This window comes from Coffea eugenioides, chromosome 4 (genome assembly GCF_003713205.1).
Source record: "Coffea eugenioides isolate CCC68of chromosome 4, Ceug_1.0, whole genome shotgun sequence".
Lineage (NCBI taxonomy): Eukaryota > Viridiplantae > Streptophyta > Magnoliopsida > Gentianales > Rubiaceae > Coffea > Coffea eugenioides.
This window is the reverse complement of record NC_040038.1, coordinates 6303036-6321259: the sequence shown is the minus strand read 5'-3', so window position 1 is coordinate 6321259 and position 18224 is coordinate 6303036. Positions and strand designations below refer to the sequence as shown.

At 35.9% G+C, this 18224-nt stretch overlaps 2 protein-coding genes across 2 annotated transcripts; both read left to right on the top strand.

Moving 5' to 3' along the window:
- The first annotated feature begins 2904 nt into the window (after positions 1-2904).
- Positions 2905-10194, top strand: LOC113768877 (protein decapping 5-like). Its single transcript, XM_027313386.1, has 11 exons — positions 2905-3103; positions 5304-5404; positions 6685-6756; positions 6841-7761; positions 8403-8453; positions 8589-8660; positions 9139-9198; positions 9402-9464; positions 9557-9748; positions 9835-9963; positions 10048-10194. Exons 1-11 carry the CDS (start codon positions 2905-2907, stop codon positions 10192-10194), a joined length of 2007 nt encoding a protein of 668 aa, XP_027169187.1.
- Positions 10195-13311: 3117 nt separating this feature from the next.
- On the top strand, positions 13312-16809 carry LOC113767300. The gene is made up of 4 exons (XM_027311345.1): positions 13312-13750; positions 13870-13991; positions 15470-15619; positions 16652-16809. The coding sequence occupies exons 1-4, from the start codon at positions 13529-13531 to the stop codon at positions 16749-16751; spliced, it is 594 nt and encodes a 197-aa protein (XP_027167146.1). The 5' UTR covers positions 13312-13528; the 3' UTR covers positions 16752-16809.
- The last annotated feature ends 1415 nt before the right edge of the window (positions 16810-18224 follow it).

Below are 18224 nucleotides of genomic sequence, written 5' to 3'. Positions count from 1 at the left end.
CCCCACTCTGCAATCAATCTCCAGTTGTCATGGGTTTTTGGTACCTGTCTCCACGAAGCACCAACATGCCTGATAGTGTTAATAATTTGAGCAACTATTATTTCTCACAGAGGATGCCGTTTCTTGCTGGAAAATCACTCGATTTCTCGCTTTCCAGATGCAGTAATTTGAGACAGCCAAGGCTGTTCTACGAAATCTACCAATCCCAGTTTGTACCAGGTGACTTCAGGTGATACTGGTCTGAGTTTTTGCAAAGCAAACCAGAGTCCAATTTTGACAGATTGAATCCAGTAAGCAAGTTCTCAGAAAAGTGCAAGTATAATGGCCCTAGCGGATGCCATTGGTCATTCCAGAAGTTGGTATCTTGACCATTTCCAACCACCTGTTTGATGAAGCCTGGAGCTATCGTTCTCAGCTTTAAAACTCCAAGAGCAGTCTGATGATGATTTAAGCTGAATTATGCGTACCCACTTCACCCATAATGTATCCTTCTTGGCTCAAATATTCCATATCCGCTTAACTTGAGGACCAAACATTGATTCCATAGAGTCAAGTCATGCACACCCAGGCCACCTCCTTTTTTCTTTTGGCTTACATATATGATACCAGCTAACTTTGGCTCCATACTGCTGCTTTATTTCACCCGACCAGAGAAAGGAAGATACTATATATATAAGCTTTCTATTCTTCTTCTTCTAATGACTCTCTTTAGGCGGCGGAATAAATGCACTCGACTCGACCAATATATTTGAACACCAGCAAGTGCAGATTTAATAACTTGCAGTCTTCCTCCATGGCTGCTGATAAGATAAAGAGATCATCTGCGAAGGCAACATGGGTAAGTCCCAACTGGTTGCACTTTGGGTGGTAGCCAAATCCCTGTTCAGCAATGTACATAGTAACATAGAGATATATTAGAGACGCATAGATTTGGAGTTTCTAACGTATTTCCTTTTGTATTTATCATTATTGATTGGGGGGGTTTCTATATGATATCGTCTTTTAACTTCATCAGAAGTTCTTTTCATGGATTCAATAACTTAATAGGTCATGAATTACGTAAATCATCAGATAATTAAATTATGTCATCTTTCATCAGTAAGTAATCTTGCTATACCATTGCTCATTATCCATCACAAAGACACAAAAAAAAGTTATTTTTTCCTTAATTTAATCCTATCAACTGATTAAATAAATGAACAAGAACGTCAACCTAACTCTTCTTCTCCAATGTCAACCCTACTATATAACTAATTACTAGAAAGTTATTTCCAAACCCTAAAATAACTACAAGCAAAGCATGCGACATTCATCACAATCAATGTAAAAATTAAAAATGGTAGAAACAACACAATTACCATAACTCAAAATATTGATATTAAAAAAAAAAAAGAAAGACTTAGCTCCTACATGATCATGGTACATTCATATATGAAATGAATAAATAGTTATAAAAACAGAAATTTTAAAAAACAAGAAATGTACAACATGTAATTCAAAATATCGACAAAATTGGAATACAATGGTACCCCTACATGCATCATGAATAATATGAAAAGAATACAATAGTAATTATTAGTACTAATTATCATACATACCTCTTAATTTCTTTGTGGATAGAAACTTATAATCAATGTTGGCCCAAGGTTCCGTTTGACAAAACTGAATCTGAATTCTGAAATCTGAATACTGAAACAATTAATTTGCTAAATTTTAAGTACTGAAAAGAAATATATGAATGTTTGAATTTTAATGCTAAACTTATTTATACTGTTTGATAAATATTTATAACTGAATGCTTAATAAGTTTAATTTGACAATTTAGCCCTTATATCTTTTCATTCAAAAAAGAAATAGAACTTATGATTTAATTAACTTAAAATTATTAGGTATGAAAATGACAATATTTATTTTTAAATCAAATTAATATAAAAGATGAAATATATTATACGAGGAGTATGGAAAAGATGTGAAAGTCATTAAAAAGGAAGAAAATTGAAACTAAAAACCGTTAAATAGAGAATATCAAATTGTTTAATTGGATAAGAATTTTGAACATAATTAACAAACAAGGGTAGATTTGGTAGATAAGATAAAGTAGTTGAAGTAATTCTATTGATTCTTATCAGAATTAAGCATTCAGTTAGGATTTTTGTGCTGAAAAAAATACACACAAGTTCAGCACTGTTTAACAAATTCAGTAGATGGATTTTCATTTACCAAACACTCAAAATATCTGAATATCTGAGAAGATTCAGTTTCAACACTTTTGTATGTTATCAAACAGATCCCACAAGTCTTTTAAGAAGTGAAACTAGTTTAAGGAAAAAAGATTTTGCCAATTTGCCAATATACAAAAACAGGAGACTCAATCAATAATAAATGAGAGTGGTGCAAATAAATGAGCAGAGTGAGCAAAACCAAACTACTTCCTACCTGGCAACTTCATGCATTTCCCCTTTATCCATCTTGGCTTTTACTCACCAAACTCAAAAGAGACAAAATGATGAAGAAGGTAAAAAAACCCAAAACCCGGAGGAGAAAGGCCAAAAGGACAAAGGGAAGAAGGGCAAAACAAACATTTGAGCAAAATCAATTTCGAAAAAATCACACCCAAACTCTGCATAAATACAAATGCATATTAACACCGGGCAAAAACCCAGGCGTCTTCTTCCCTCCTTCCCTTGCCAGCTGACGACCCAAAGGCAGTTACACTTTGCCTACATTTTCCTCATTGCCCAATTTCTCCCTCCCCCACTACTCACTTGTTCTTCTCCTACTAGGGTTCTCACGTTTCCCACCACCGCTTCTTTCCTTCTGGTTCTTTCTTCCTAGTTGTTACCGTCAATGGCTTTGGTTGGGAATTTTTTTTCCTTTTTTTTATCTTGGTGAGAAGGAGAAAGAATGGCTGCGCCGGGGGCGTCCTCAGTGGCTGCGATGGTGACGGACAAGGGGAAGAAAGTGGAGACGGAGACCGATGCAGCGAGAGGAGTGGAAGCGTACATTGGAAGTCTAATCAGCTTGATTACAAAGTCGGATATTCGATATGAAGGATTCTTGTTTCATCTCAGCCCGCAGGAGTCCATCATAGGCTTGAGAAATGGTTTCTAATTCCTTTCTTTTCCTTTTTTTTTTGGTTTTCTTTCTTCGTTTTTTAATTTTCTCTGTTTATAATGTGTATTGCCATTGAATTGTACTTGTTTATCTTTGTGTATAGTCTTGCATGCAACAGTTCACACATACACACACGCACTCACACGCTTGAAGTTCTTGATTTTTCTTTTCTTTTTTTTCAATTTCATGTGATTTGCTTGTTGTTTTATTGATTGATGTACTGGTGAGTCTGTGATCATGCAAAAAAGTTTTTTTTTTTTTTGTATATTAAAAAATTCAGATACTCAGTTGAACACACATGTAAAACTTTTTAAATCTTGCGTAATTTAATCGTTTCGACATACGAATTTGTGTTTCTATATGTATGCATGTGCTAATTTTTACATGCAAAATTCACACATACTCCTACATACCCTTATACACATTGCCACTGACAGTTCTTCTTTTCTTTTTTCCTTGAAATTTGTATTTTTTAATTTTGTTTTTTTGTTGGTTTTTCCCCTCATTTTTCGTTTGATTAATCATCATGGAAGAACTACTTATGTTGAATATGTCTGTACTCGTATATAGTATTTTTTCTTCAGCATAAAGTCTGTGCTTTGATACCCAAGAAATAAATAATTTTGCAAGCCTATGCAACTGCAAAATGTATCAAACACCAACTAAAGTACGGACAGAAAGCATGGTTGTATCTGACAATTTGATTCTATGATTTCTATACTTTTTCTTCAACATAAAGTCGCAAATTTTTTTTAAAACAAATCATAGAATCAAATTGTCAGATACAGCTATGCTTTCTGTCCGTACTTTAGTTGGTGTTTTATACATTTTGCAGTTGCATAGGCTTGCAAAATTATTTATTTCTTGGGTATCATTGGTTTGCTTACATTATGGTTTAATATATTAAATGAATTTAACATTTTGATGCTGTACAATAATTGATTAAAAAACTGTTTTTGCTTAGATTATGTTTTAATTTGTTAGATGTATGTGCATTTTCATACAGTACATTGATTGTTTGACATATGTTTTTTTTATAATCAAGTATAGGAGTTGTACGGGAATATTTAACACGTATGTGTTGATGAGGCTTAAGGATAATGGAGCAACTTGTTTGCAGGCTACAATTTCTTCATAAGAAGTAATTCAAAAATATGTAAAATTTCTTGAATAAGTGACTGTATGTGGATTTTCAGTTACTGTATTGAATGTTGTGGAAAAGCACGTGTATCTCTCTGACCATACAGAAAAGATATTGTATGTGTGTGGTTTTGATAGATCTACTAGAAAGTACACTGTAAGTTGTTTAGGGCAGGATTATGCATTTTATGTCATTAGGAAATCATGAAGATACAAGGGGATTATTCCAATTCAAAGAAGAAAAAAATTTAAAAGACATCGCCAGGGTGTTTGTGGGGGGAGGACAAAAGAATGTCATCGATTTCAGTGAGTTCCTTAAGGGTGGAACAAAATGATTGAGAGGAGAGATATGAAGGCCTAACTCAGGGGAACGAAGAAGAAGAAATATGAAATGGGAGGATGAGGTCAAGGCAAGCTCTCATGAAATGCATGCATATTTGTATATTGATCAATGCAGAAAGAAAATTTTCCACAACCCTTTGGATGTTTTACGTAGCATGCATGGATACTACCGCGAAATGCATGTCGGAAGCCGGTCTCATTTTTCTGGTTTAAGACTTCTTTGAGTGGATGCATTACTTTAACTACTCATATTTCTTTTCTTGCTTCCTAAACTTTGATGCGGTTTTTCAGCACATCAGTCCAATGCATTTATCGTTTTGAACTGAACAATCTGCTGATAGATATGTTGCTGCTTAACTTGTTAAGCATATGGATCTTCATATCAGTGGTTCAACTACTTTCCCTTACATATATCCTTCAGAATATCCAGTCTCATGACTCTTTCCTACCAAATACAGTTGTTTCAGGAAACACATTTAAAGATCGGATTGTATGCTCTTGACAAGTAGAGAAGGATCTAGATGTGTGATATAATGTCTCAGACTCATTTGGTTACTTTATAAGAGTCTTCTGTGTTTATGATATGATTCTGTTTCCATCTGTGACACAGTTTATAAGATTGATCTAGTTGATGTCCTTTCCCATTATTACTTGATCTCATGAACTTCAGTTTCCGTTTATACTGATTTTTCTTTATTTATTGGCAGTAAAATCTTCTGGAACGGAAAGACAAAAGATGGATGGTACCCAGGTTGCACCCAGTGACAGACTTTATGAATACATATACTTCCGAGGGACCGACATTAAGGTAAAATTTATTTTGACTGGATCTTTCACACACTACATTTCCTATTTCGATACCTAATGGGTTTAAGCAGTTGTCTAGGACAAATATTCGATGTTTTGTGAGTTGTCTTGAAGTTTTCTGTTTAGAATTTGAATAAGATGCTGTGAAGATGTTAACAAATTTCAGTTCCTTTTCTCGGAATCATGAAACGTCATTCACACTGGTAACAATCTTAGTTTTGCTTTGGCTATACTGTTGGATAACGGTAAGGCAGTTCCAAGTGCCGCATAATCACTAATTAAGTTCATATGACTGACCTTAGTGCCCTTTATCAACTACACCCAAGAATGAAAGGTTTGGACGATTGGAAGAGTCGCTACTTGTTGGAATTTTTCCTTGCTTTTTGTCCAGGAGAGCCAATTAAAGGGGAAGAGTCAAGAGACCTCACCTGAAATTCTTCCTGTTAGATTCATTTGGACCTGAGAGTTTAGTGCCTGTACATTTTAACACTCGAGACTTCTGTGCTTAGAATTAAAGAACAATGCAAAAATAAACACACTATCTCCAATTTGGCATTCTCTTGTTCCCCTTGCTTTATCTCGGTGTAGGTCCAAGAAGCTTCGTGCACTGGGCTTAAAGAAAGAAAATCCACCTCACATGTTTGACTGGTATAAGACTTCACGACATGTTTAAAAATTACAGGAATCAAGGGTGGTCAATAATGTGTGAGTAAAGATTTGAATCTGGATTTTTAGTCGAGCTGGTGAATTTGTTCACTCCTAAAGAGTTATTTTGGTCTTCCCTCTGGTTTTTTGATGGAGAACTTATTCTTTTTCCCAGGGGCTTTCATTTCTGAGATTTTCTGTTGATAAGTAAGCACAGTTTATCTGAAGTAATATCTGTATCATTGGATTTCCATATATTCCTTTTTTTTCCCTCACACTAGAGTTCATTTAGTTCACTTTCATGATAAAATATGCAATTGCAGGCACCAACATTTAGTATGCCCAAAAAAAAAAAGTTTTAGTATGCCCATTTTCCTCTTAGTTGCTTTAGCGTTAAAGTTTAGTTACATTGATCAAAGGAAAGGTTGTCTTCAGGTAAATTGGAAGTCGAGGACTGAGTACATGCATATGATCTCTCTGCTCATTAGGAGAAAGCTTTTTACATGCAACATTTCATCATGAAATTCACAAGCCTGTTTGGTGCTGATATTCTTTCTATCTGCTACAAATGCTTTTTATTGTAACTATTGTTGCTTCACCTTGCAGGATCTTAACTAGCGTTGCTTCACCTTGCAGGATCTTCAGGTTATCTCTTTTCCACCTGTTCAGAGTACACCAACTTTACCTGATGATCCTGCCATTATACAGGTATGTCTGTTCAGGATGATTGGACTAATATTTTTGATGCATCTTGCAAATGAATCTTAACTGTAACTTAAATTTGTGGTGCAGCCACATCATTCTCACCCACCATCTACAAATATCAGTTTGGCTTCTTCAAGTGCCTTGGTAGGTTCAAATCCTAGTTCCAATTCTCATTTGGGAGTTAATGTTCTGCCACTTGAAGGAAATACAGCTCCCCGTCGATCCATGGAGTTATCTGACTCTTGGGCTTCAGTAATTCCTCTTCCACCAGTAAACATAAATGGGCCTACCATGCAAAGTTATTGGCCTGGATTTACTGGGTTGCCTGGGGAAAAATCTCATCTTCAGCAGATAACTTATCCGCCGCAACCCCAAGGTTTATTGTTACCAAATTCAATTCAGCAGCAATTGCCACATCCGAGTGTGAACGCATCCTTCCCCGGAAATGCATTAAATTTCATTGAACTTCCGCAGAACTTGTTGCCACCTGCTTGTTTTGGTTCTGTGAATTTAATATCTACATCGCCACTGCCTTCAACTGTGCAATATAGCCATATACCTCTTTCTACATTGTTTTCCAATCTATCCTCCACACCAATGTCAAGTAACATTTCCAATGCCCTTCCTACAGATCAACCCCTTTCGATGGAAGTGGTTGATTCTGGCTCTGAAAAAGAGCCTTCGTTGGTAATCGCTTCCAATGTGAACTCTGCTGTACCTCCATGTAACAACCAAGCTCAGTCCTTGCTTGGCCCTGCTCCATTTCCATTGATATCCAAATTCACATCAAGTTTTGTGGGTTCATCCACCACTCCTCATGTGAGGGGATCAAATGTATCTCCTACAATCCCAGGTTCATTTTGGGAGCGAAGGCCAGTAAATGCATCGTCTCCTCACAATTGTACAGATGGGAACAGTAATTTAGGATCACCATCCAACCATCAGCCATCAGATTCGCAGAATATTGAAGAACTAGCAACAGAACTGCCAAAATCACCAGCTCGAAAGGTATGCACTTCTCTCCTCATTTTTGGTGCTAAAGGTGTTATTGGCCATGATCAGAAATGGAGATAATAAAGATGCTAGCATGAATTCACATTAGTTATTAGGAGTTAACTTAATTTTCCTTTATAGGCATGCACATTTCTCTTCATTTTCCGTGCTATAGGTGTTATTGTCCAATGATCAGAATTTGAGAAAATAACGATGTTAGCTTGAATTCGCATTAGTTATCAGCAGTTAGTATAATCTTCTCACGTAGGGCAAGCAACATGCCCATGCAGTTAGTATGGCCAAAGCAGTTGCTGCAGTTCATGACCATCATGTTGAGCTTGTATCAGGAAAATTGCAGTTTATGTTGTAATGATGGTATTTCAGACTTGATGACTGAGAGAAATTTTGTCAAGTTCAATTATAAATCAAATGTACCCAATTCACTTTGTCATGTCTCTAATCAATAGCTTGTCAAATTTCTCATTCAACAGTCAACAAGACATGAATTTGATTTTCCTTGTGATAAAAAGTAGCAATAACATGAGTTGCTTGAGTACTGTGCATGAAAATTTTCTCTTCATTGTTTCTTTAGTTGATTTCTTCATTTCATTGTCGGGAGATATCAAACTTTTTTCTGATTGTGATTTTAACTGTAGCTGTATGATCCTGCATCATCATCTCACCATGGTAGCCAGCACCATGGACAGGTTCGAGGACGGGGTCGAGGAGATTTGGTTCATTTTATGCCTTTCTTGATTGATTTTCCTTTTCATAGAGAATATCGTATACTGCAATTGGAAGGTTTTTCTTACATTTCTTTTTGTGCATTTTCTCTTGTGCAGATTTATGGAGATATGCATCTCCGGTACCAGAGTAATAGAGATCGTATGCTTGGAAGGGGTCAAGGAAATTTGGTAAATTCATATGTCTTTCTCTTACTGCATTTATGCACACTTCCCAAACTTAACTGAAAACATCAATATACAAGTCAAAGGAAGGCAGGCAGTTCATAGATAGATATCTAGGGTCAGAGAAGAGAAAGAAAATGACTTCATGCTGTTGATTGGTTATATTGAACCTTGTTAATTATCATATCCAAAAAAATTTTTTCTGGGGGAATGTAATGCATTTTTCCACTGATTTCTTTCATTAAAAAATATGTGATATTGATAACGTCTTTTGTGCTTCTACAATTTGGTTAGCCAAATAGAGCTTTTTCACACAATTATCAGACCTGTAGAGGTCATCCAGTTGGAAGAGGAAATCCGGTAAATACCATGTCCTTCTAATTTTCCCTAATTTCCTGTTAAGCATTGGAAATCATGAACTTCAGTATTTTGCTCATACTCTACGTATCATAATCAAATGTTTTTTGGATGTCTAATCTTCCAGCTGATTGGCACTGCTTCATACCGTCACCAGGCTCCTAGAGGCCAGGGAAGAGCGAATGCGGTAATTTTGTGTTGCATTTTATTTTCATTCCTTCTCACATACATACATACATATATATATATAATCAGAGTCTGCTTAATTGTTATTTTTCTCTTTTTACGTTAGTTTCTGTCTCCTCTTATGTTCTTGTACTCATGTCTAGCTAACTTTGTTTTTTCTGATTTATCCATGCTCGTACTGTTTAATTTTATGTTTTTGGCCAGCCAAATGCTGCTGGACCATATTATCGCCGCCATGGTGGGAGTCCTGCATGGGGAAGCAGTGAGGTAGGAGTACTTTACAATTCAAATTTAGATTCCAGAATCCGTTCAAGTTACCTCATTGCTGACTTATGTCATTCTTTGTTTTTGTTCTGTAGGCTGACGCCAACTTTACTGAGGATTTTGACTTTGAGGCAATGAATGCCAAATTTAATAAAAAGGAGATCTGGGGTCTTCTTGATAAAGCCAAGCAAGGTGGATCAGAAGATAACAAAGAAGATGAAATAGGGCGTAAAGGAAAAGAAGCAGTAGATGAATCTAGAAATGGACTGCCGAAGCTAGACAATAAGGTGGGCCAATTGTCTGCCTAATTAGAAAAAGTTTTACACTCGTTGCTTATTCTCCATAACTTCTGTTTCCTGAAGTCTTTCACCAGCTAGACTGTCACTTCCTTTTCCAGAGCGCTTACTGTAAGGATGACTTCTTTGATTCACTTTCATGCCCTACCCTGGATGGTGAGTCTTACAGAGGGAAGGTTTCAGAGCTTAGAAAGACAGATGACGAGGTAATGCATGTTTCAGATAGAAGTAGTCTTCTGGTATCTGTTTTTGGTCAATTACTGAATTATACATGCATTTGAATCTTTCAGAAAATTGGCGAGATTCTGCAACATCGAAGGGATCATGGCATTCAGGGGCCATATAGGGGAGGGAATTCACAGGGTTCCTACCGTGGTAGGGGGTATTACAATGCAGGAAGAGGCCGTGTGAAAGCAGCTTGGAGCCGTGCAACTTAAATAAGCTAGCTTGCTCTGTTTGTGGGTTGTAGAAGCAGCATGCCCTTAGTATTTTGTGTTGTATTGAAACTCATCAAATTTGTACAGTGATGTTTGTATTGTCATGAATGTTAGCAAGGGCAGGTTTTGCTCTCAGGTAGCTGGGTCAGAACCATGCCCAAAACTTTGTTGTGAACAATATGTATGATAACTAAAGGGCAGGTAAGACTCAGGAACAATAAAACAGAACTGCCTGTTGTTATTTAGACCTATAGGAACAAATGAACGGGCTGCTGATCTGTGTAATATATTTAGTCATATAAGTTTGACAATTTTAGGTGAAGTAAAGAACGTCTGTTTGAACTTGATGATGTTCAAACACATGTCAAATTGCTTTTAGTTCTGTTGCAGGTTCTTACTTGAGATGGCAGGGTTACAGGTCAGTTGACTGGAGTCTTAGTTGATATATCATTCCAAGCTTGTCCTTAACATTTAGTCACACTGTTTGAGAGTCCTGGGCTCTTGGCACCGAGAGGTCGTGGTCAGCATTTTTCCTAGTTACTGAACCAGAAAACAGGTGCGTGATTGAAGCAAGAGCAGATCCTTTGTCTAGTTTGATCTCTGTGTTCCTGCTCGTTGTTCGAAATACATTCTCCCCGGATCTCATTAGTTTTGTGTAAGAAATCCTTCCGTTTATTCCGAAAGAATACTCAAATTCTTTCAGTCTTGTGGAGGTTATTTTCCTCCTGTCTTGGTTTCTTTGATGGGGAACCAGATAGCAGAGTTGTTGTGCATTTTCTACAGGGTATCTTCCTTGAAACATGTATATAACTGAGGGCAACGTTTGCCATCATATAACCTGAGAAACCTTGAAAACCTTTGGTTTCATAACTCAATAGCCTCTACCTTGAGCATTAAACCCCTGAAGTTTGGCGATCGACTTGGACCTTAACCTCTAAAAAGGAGTATGATCTGCAACAGTGTACTGTAGCCTACCAATGCATCCGGTTAATACTTTTCTTTTGTTTTCTTCTTTTTTTAAAGCATCCTGTCAATACTTGTTCTCACAAAAATGAACTATTCTATCTTTTTTCTGTGCAGTTTGTAAAAAGTTTCATACCGGACGTAGAAAGCACATAAAAGCTAGAACAGCAATTTAGCTTTAATTCCACAAGTAGGATAGCTAATTATTGGCTCTAAGGATCGTTGTCTTTTTCATCTTTCTCTCCTCCTTAACATCCAAACAGTCAAGTGAGGGGCTAAATTTACATCTCTCAATCGTAAATCCACATCTTTAGTGCGTTGATGCTATGTATTATCAGTACTAAAATATATACGACATGTCGATTTAAGACGAAGGAATGTGAATTTTAGCATTTTGCAGAAAAAAAAAATGGACCACAAAGAAAATAGTGGAACGTATTAGCCAATTCCTGACGTGGTCTTCTAAAGTCGACCCTTCTGTTTCTTTCTACAATTGTATCAGTTAGGATCTATATGCAGGTCGAATGTTGGTTTCAAGAAAGGGCAATTAAGCCTCCATCCAATCAAAGTGGCAAGAAAGAAAATTTTGGGCATTAACAAGTAAACCTTTAAACTGCATGCATGCCCTTAAAATTTCAATACTTGGGAAGGACAAAACAACATCAAACTTATTGAGAAACTGTAGAAACTCTAGGACCATGTAAAGACCTTTAAGTACTTTTTCGATGATGTTACTCAGACATAATGAATCCTCAGCAAATGGGGAAACTTCAAGGATTCTTAATCCTTGTAGAATCACCAGGTCCAGAATATTGGACTTTCAAGACCTTCCTTCCCTACTGTGGTGGATTGGGATGTGGGTTGCGTTATTGGAGCGTCGTGGTGTCAGTTCCTGAGAATGAGTGTAATTTTGTAAGGGATCGCAGAGGACAGAAAACTTTTATTCCCTCTTAAATCAATTACTAAACTGAAAAAAATAAAATTGGGCTAATTGTTTGGATAAACAAAAATACAGAGAATCCAGCAGGCCAAATCACTTGACGACATTAAATCTTTTTGTCTGGGCACTAATGGGAATTTTAAAATGGTGATGACACAATCAAAAACCACAACCAATTTTATTTATTTATTTGCATCTTCTTGTACTTAAATCAGCATGATCTCTGCATGCAATGACAATTCTTGAAATGAGCACGATTAATATTTGTAAAATCATGAGTGTGATATGACAGAAGATTATTGTCTTTTTTATCATGCAATGTAGTTGCATCCCTCAAGATCCCTTTTCCCTACAATACTACTGTTCTTTTTCTTTTTGTTGTCCTTTTTGTCTTCTAACACCGTCCATATTAATTGCCTCTTTCTATGCCTGGTAACTCTTTATGGTTTACCCTTTGTACGACAGTTAAAGTGTCCATTCACCCGTTTAAAAGAAAGGGCTGTCCATTCATCTTCTGTCCAAGACAGAAAGAAGAAGAAGAAACAAAAAGAGTTAATGTTGATACATAGTCTAACAACTAGAGAGCAGATAATTGAACCAATCATAATTTGGGATTTGATTGTAAAAGGAAAAATCTCAAGCTAAGTTCTTCTTGTCCGAATAGAAGAAAAAAAAAGAATCATTAAGAGGCTGAAAATATGGAAAAGAACTTCAATAGGCAATAGCAAGTTGATTTTGATAATCACTTTCCATAATCAAATTTTCCATAATAAGAAAGGCCGTAGTCTTTCTTATTTTACTTGTAAGATGTTTAATCTCATAAAACTTCCACCCTTGCTTCGAGTTCAATGTTTCAATACTAGCATATTTATTAATTGTCTGCATTTAAATTTGTAATGCAACAATTTCTTTCACTTCAATTTCAAGTGGTAGTCTTAAGCTAGCAGACCACCCTACCTTGATTTTCCCCTAATAGAAGAGGGATTAGATTAGATTAATGTATTGATTGAATGGAGTCTGCAGGTATCAAATTAAACTCTGCCTATCCCCTCTGGCTTCGGGCACAACCAAACACACACACACACACATTGCTGGAGTATAAAGGGTGACAAAATCTGACAAAGGGATCCCAGTCAATTCTATAAAGTCCATTTCTTGTTCCTCTTATCCTCTCTGGCAAACCCTTTCATAATCAGAGGATCCCATTAGAGTCATTTTCAGGTGTCCATTTCTCATATTTCCGCAAGCAATCTCCAAAAATATGCTACCCTTTTTACCAGCTACAGACAGAAATTTCTACGTTAACTAAGTTACAACAAAGGTAAAAGAACTGCCTCCCAATCAATCCATCCATCATTGAAGTTCGCAAACCTTTTTTTTTTAACCCCTACGGAAGAAGTCTTGCTAGCTAGTCATAGGAATTTAAGTTCAATGGATGCAAGAAAAATAGTGGTGGTTGTGGAAGATGTAGATGTGGCGAGAACAGCCCTGCAGTGGACTTTACACAATCTTCTTCGTTATGGGGATTTGATTACTCTGCTCCATGTTTTCCCATCAACAAGATCTAGGAACAAGAACAAGCTCAGACTTCTCAGGTTAAAGGGCTTCCACTTGGCTCTTTCCTTCAAAGATATCTGCAACAATTTCCCAAATGTAAGTGGCAAGATCAAATTCCTCCAGTACCTTTTTTTTTTGTTTATTGATGTAGAAGATAATTTGGTATGGTTATGATTAATGACCAAGTGTATGATTTAGGATTATAATGGTTGCAGACCAAGACTGAGATTGTTGTGACTGAAGAGGACCGAGAAGGAGGAAGGATTGTGACCATTGTTAGAGAGCTTGGAGCTTCTACTCTTGTAGTTGGGCTTCATGATCAGAGCTTTCTGTACAAGTAAGTAGTGTTAAAAATTCTTTCTTGGAAATTGAATCATAACAATGATTGAGGAATAGATGATGGAAATCATGAGATTGAAAGCATCTTCGAAGTTTGAACTGATCAAAAAGCTGTGGCTGATGGAGATGAATGATTGATTGGTTAAGGCTGCCTGCCATAAAGCTTGATTGGTCAACGTTCAATTCACTTCCTTGTTTCGGTCCATAGATTGATTCACACGACGGTTTTCTACACTTGCTGACCTGCTAGGCTTTAATAGAATATGCTTTCTTATATTTAATTTTTGCATTAAATTACAGGAATTTTGTACATTTGCACTTTAGAGGCAAATGACACGGAAAAAAAAAAAGAAGGAAAAAAGAAACTATAGCAATAAGCTGTAATGGGTTTTCTGTTTTTTTTGTCTAAAAAGAAAAAGAAAAAAATTTCTAGAAAAGGGTGAGATTTCTGTGCCTGGCTGCATTAGGTGCAAAAATTTTGGCTCACAGGAAATATGTGGAGCACATATGAGAATTTCGTGATATGGCGATAGTTGCTTCTTAATGTAGTGTATGGTCCATAGGCGTCTTTAAATGGACATTAGTTTATAATTTAATTCATACATTTTAAGAATGTATTGATTAAGCTTTAAGGATCAAAATACAACTTTTTAATGCAGCATTTCTCCAAAAAAAGAAAAAAGAAAAAAAAGGTCGATATGGGAGACCTACAAATTCAGTAGCTTCACACAAATTAATGGTTCGGTTAGCTACCAAATGCAAATGCCCTCAACTGTCATGTTGACCGGGACTTTGATCTTGATGCTTACTAACCTGAAGCATGTGGTTTCTCATGCTTTTATGTGAAAAATCAACAAAATTTCTCATGCATTTTTAATTAATTAGAGTTGCACAGCTGCCAGCTTCTTTAAAATATTGAAATGGACAGCAAGAATCAAGAATGGAGTGTGATGGCTAATGCCATATACATAATTCATTGTTTTTTAGAGGATAGGACGAACTTGAGTTGCACCCAGACCAGGTAATTCTTCCTCATATGGATCAATCTTTTATGTACTAATCATGTATATATTATCGTCATTAGATATAAAACGATTAATTTGAATTTAGATTTCAAGTTTTTAATTTTGCACGTATCATGTATCCAACCGTGATAGTTCAGACACTCTCTCTCTCGTATGGAAGATTCTGCATCATGCATGTTGCTCAATCAAGAACCTCTATGCCTTGATTGGTTGTCCTCCACTTTCGTTGTTGTGTATTGCAACGTAGATTCAATGAGCCTTATCAATTATCCTGGAAATTTTACTTGTCCCATTTTACTTCATGCAATTCGGGCTACGAAAATTCAAGAAAGTTGTCTCAGTCAAAATTATGTGTGGTACTGTATCCATTCATGGAAATGAGGAGCTTTCATTCAAACCCGAAACTTCTTTGTCTGAAACACTAAAATGACAATATATTATGTGGGTTTAGGTTGGCAATGGACCACAACAATATTGTGAACGCTTTGAATTGCAAAGTCCTAGCCGTCAAAGCCCCAACATCAATGGCGACAAGGACTATTTCTGTGCCGGATAGTTCAACCAACATGGACTTCTCCCAAATTGAAATTTCTGCATTAAGGTAATATAACTAATTCTATTGATCTTTTGGTATGGCATAAAGTTTCTTACCTGCTCCAGGCAGTGAAAATGGACCTCTATGGTCATTGGTATTCAAGGACATCTAATACTATAATCCATCAAAATGCCCCATTAGATCCTGATTCCACTGATCAAGGTTTCACTAGATTTGATCAGCCTTCGAGATTTCAGACAATGGTCAACAAAATTAAATAAGTGACCTTAATTTTGCACAATTGACATTTCTATGGGGACTTTAACGGGTCTTTTATTTTAGTTTTTTAAGTTAAAGGATGACAACTTACATTTTATCCGTCACCCAAAATGGGATGGATAGCGTTGAAGGAAAAAAAAAGGGATTTTTCTAACAAGTGCCCTCGTTAATACTTCTAGACATACACATATTAATAATTATTATTCTCTTTTATATTTATATACTTTCCCTATTTAGTCTTGCCTATCCTCCCTTATATTTATTTACTTTTTTCAATTAATCTTATATTTTAAAAAATATAACACCTGAAATATATTCTAATGGGTACCTGTTAGTCAAACCGGAAAAAAGAAAAAGAAAAAGACATGTTACCACTAATACTACACTAGGACTCAATTTAGACATCCTTAGGGCTGTTTCAGTTTTGCAATATTTTAAACCAAATTATTCATGTTCTATTCGACAGTGATCTCATTGATTAGGAACTCTATTTTTGAACTTAATGTGGTTTGTGTGTTTCTTTATGTAATAGATACTTTTATTATAGGTCAACCAACTGTGGTCATCACCAATTGTATAAATTGTACCTATCCATTTGACTCCTTTTTTTTTTTTTTTTTTTTGGGTGTGTGGGGAAGGGGGGGGGGGTTGTTGAGGGGTGGCGTTTGTAGAAATTATTGGACCGCAAGAATGAAGGGAAATTCACATACAATAGAATGGATGCTAACATCAGACTAAGATTTACGTTAATGATGGTACGTTGGGATTCTTGATATGTTATTGATAATGTTGCTCAAAATTAGATTGCTTATTTTGCAGCATACCAGAAATTCCTCCTCAAAAAATTCCTTACCAGCTTTGTCCAGACCCTTCCGCCATTATATGGAGATCAAGAAGAAGTTTAAGAAGAAAATTTTGACCATTCCTTCTTCAAAATAGTTAACTGATGGATGATGTAATAGTTGTTGACTCACACAGCACATAGAAAATAGAAACTAGAAAAAAAAAAAAAATATATATATATATATATATATAGTCACAGAGCTGCTTGCACTCAACACACTCTTTCTGATTGGAGAAGGTCTCATCGTGGCAGCAGCTTGAACTTGTATCTTAGACGTGGATTGGAAGAGTGACTTGATCACGCTTTGAATTTACCCTTCGGTGCGCCTTCCATAGGGGATCTGAAGGCGTGATTGGAAGCATGGAAACTGGAAAGAGCCAAAAGTGCTTTCACTATTTCTGGGTTGGGGGAGGTGGTGGTCAAGGGACTTCAAGAAGGATCATTCTTAGATGTAGTTGATTACCTCAGTGTAATAGTTATAGTTCACGCTTTAGAAGGAAATACGTGAAGGCATAAAGATTGCAATGTGTAATTGGAATTCCAAACAATGCCATGGTTATTCAGTTATTGCTTTTGAGGTCAAAATGCTTAATTCATGAGAGAAACTTGGCAAGATTGAAACTCAACAATAAAGTTCTATTATGCACAAACTCTCGCTTTAACTTTTTTTTTTTTTTTTTTGAATTAGAGGCCCTGGATTCTAACGTCTTTGCTCGTTTTCACTTCTTAAATTTCACTCTTCTCTAGAGCTACAAATGAATCAAATTGCTTGCGAGTTAATTCGGTCAAAATTCGACTCAAACTCAGCCAACATCAAAATCAAGTCAACTAAGTTGAGCTGTCAAACTCGAATCGAGCATATAGAAACTCTACGCATTAACTCGCAACCAAACTCAAATATATATATATATATATATATTTATAATTTTAATCATAAAATTACACATATATCCTCAATATTTTTATTTTTAAGAAAAAAATCTATTATATTCATTTTAAAAATAAAATAATTATTTTTTTAATTTTTTGAGCTTGAGTAGGCTTGAACTCAAGTTCAACTAGGTTTGAATTTGAAACCGAATTTGAGTTTTACATTGAAAACTTGTCGAATTTAAGTTTGATAAAGTTGAGTTGAATTCAGCTTGATTAGACCAAAACTTGATTCGACTTCACTTGTTTGCAACCCTACTCCTCCCTTGCTAGAAATATTTTGAAAAAATAATTGTAGAAGGTAAAAAATTGTCTTGTAGCCTCTAAAGTAATCATGAAATTCTAATAGGCTTCAAATATCAAACATGGTATCTGAAATTCACTTAAAGCTTTAATTTCTGTATGAGTGGAATAACGTGGCACAAATTGTAAAAAACTTGAATCCTTTGGACTGGTAGGCACCACCAATACATTAACACTTGGTGGGGTGGGAGTCAAGGGTTCAAATCTTGCCTCCCACCAATTCGCCACATTAAAAAGTGGCTCTGCTTAAAAAATCCAAGCGAGTGTGTAGGAATATCGTATCGACAAAAAAAAAAAAAAGAGTTGAGATAAATC

What these genes read in the sequence shown, in the direction of transcription:
- LOC113767300 (XM_027311345.1), top strand. Translation starts at nt 13,529, where the DNA reads ATGGATGCAAGAAAAATAGTGGTGGTTGTGGAAGATGTAGATGTGGCG. An exon ending in TCTGCAACAATTTCCCAAAT is followed by an intron (nt 13,751 to 13,869) that starts GTAAGTGGCAAG and finishes TAATGGTTGCAG; the next exon opens with ACCAAGACTGAGATTGTTGT. An exon ending in ATTGAAATTTCTGCATTAAG is followed by an intron (nt 15,620 to 16,651) that starts GTAATATAACTA and finishes CTTATTTTGCAG; the next exon opens with CATACCAGAAATTCCTCCTC.
- LOC113768877 (XM_027313386.1), top strand. Translation starts at nt 2,905, where the DNA reads ATGGCTGCGCCGGGGGCGTCCTCAGTGGCTGCGATGGTGACGGACAAG. An exon ending in CATCATAGGCTTGAGAAATG is followed by an intron (nt 3,104 to 5,303) that starts GTTTCTAATTCC and finishes ATTTATTGGCAG; the next exon opens with TAAAATCTTCTGGAACGGAA. An exon ending in TCCGAGGGACCGACATTAAG is followed by an intron (nt 5,405 to 6,684) that starts GTAAAATTTATT and finishes TTCACCTTGCAG; the next exon opens with GATCTTCAGGTTATCTCTTT.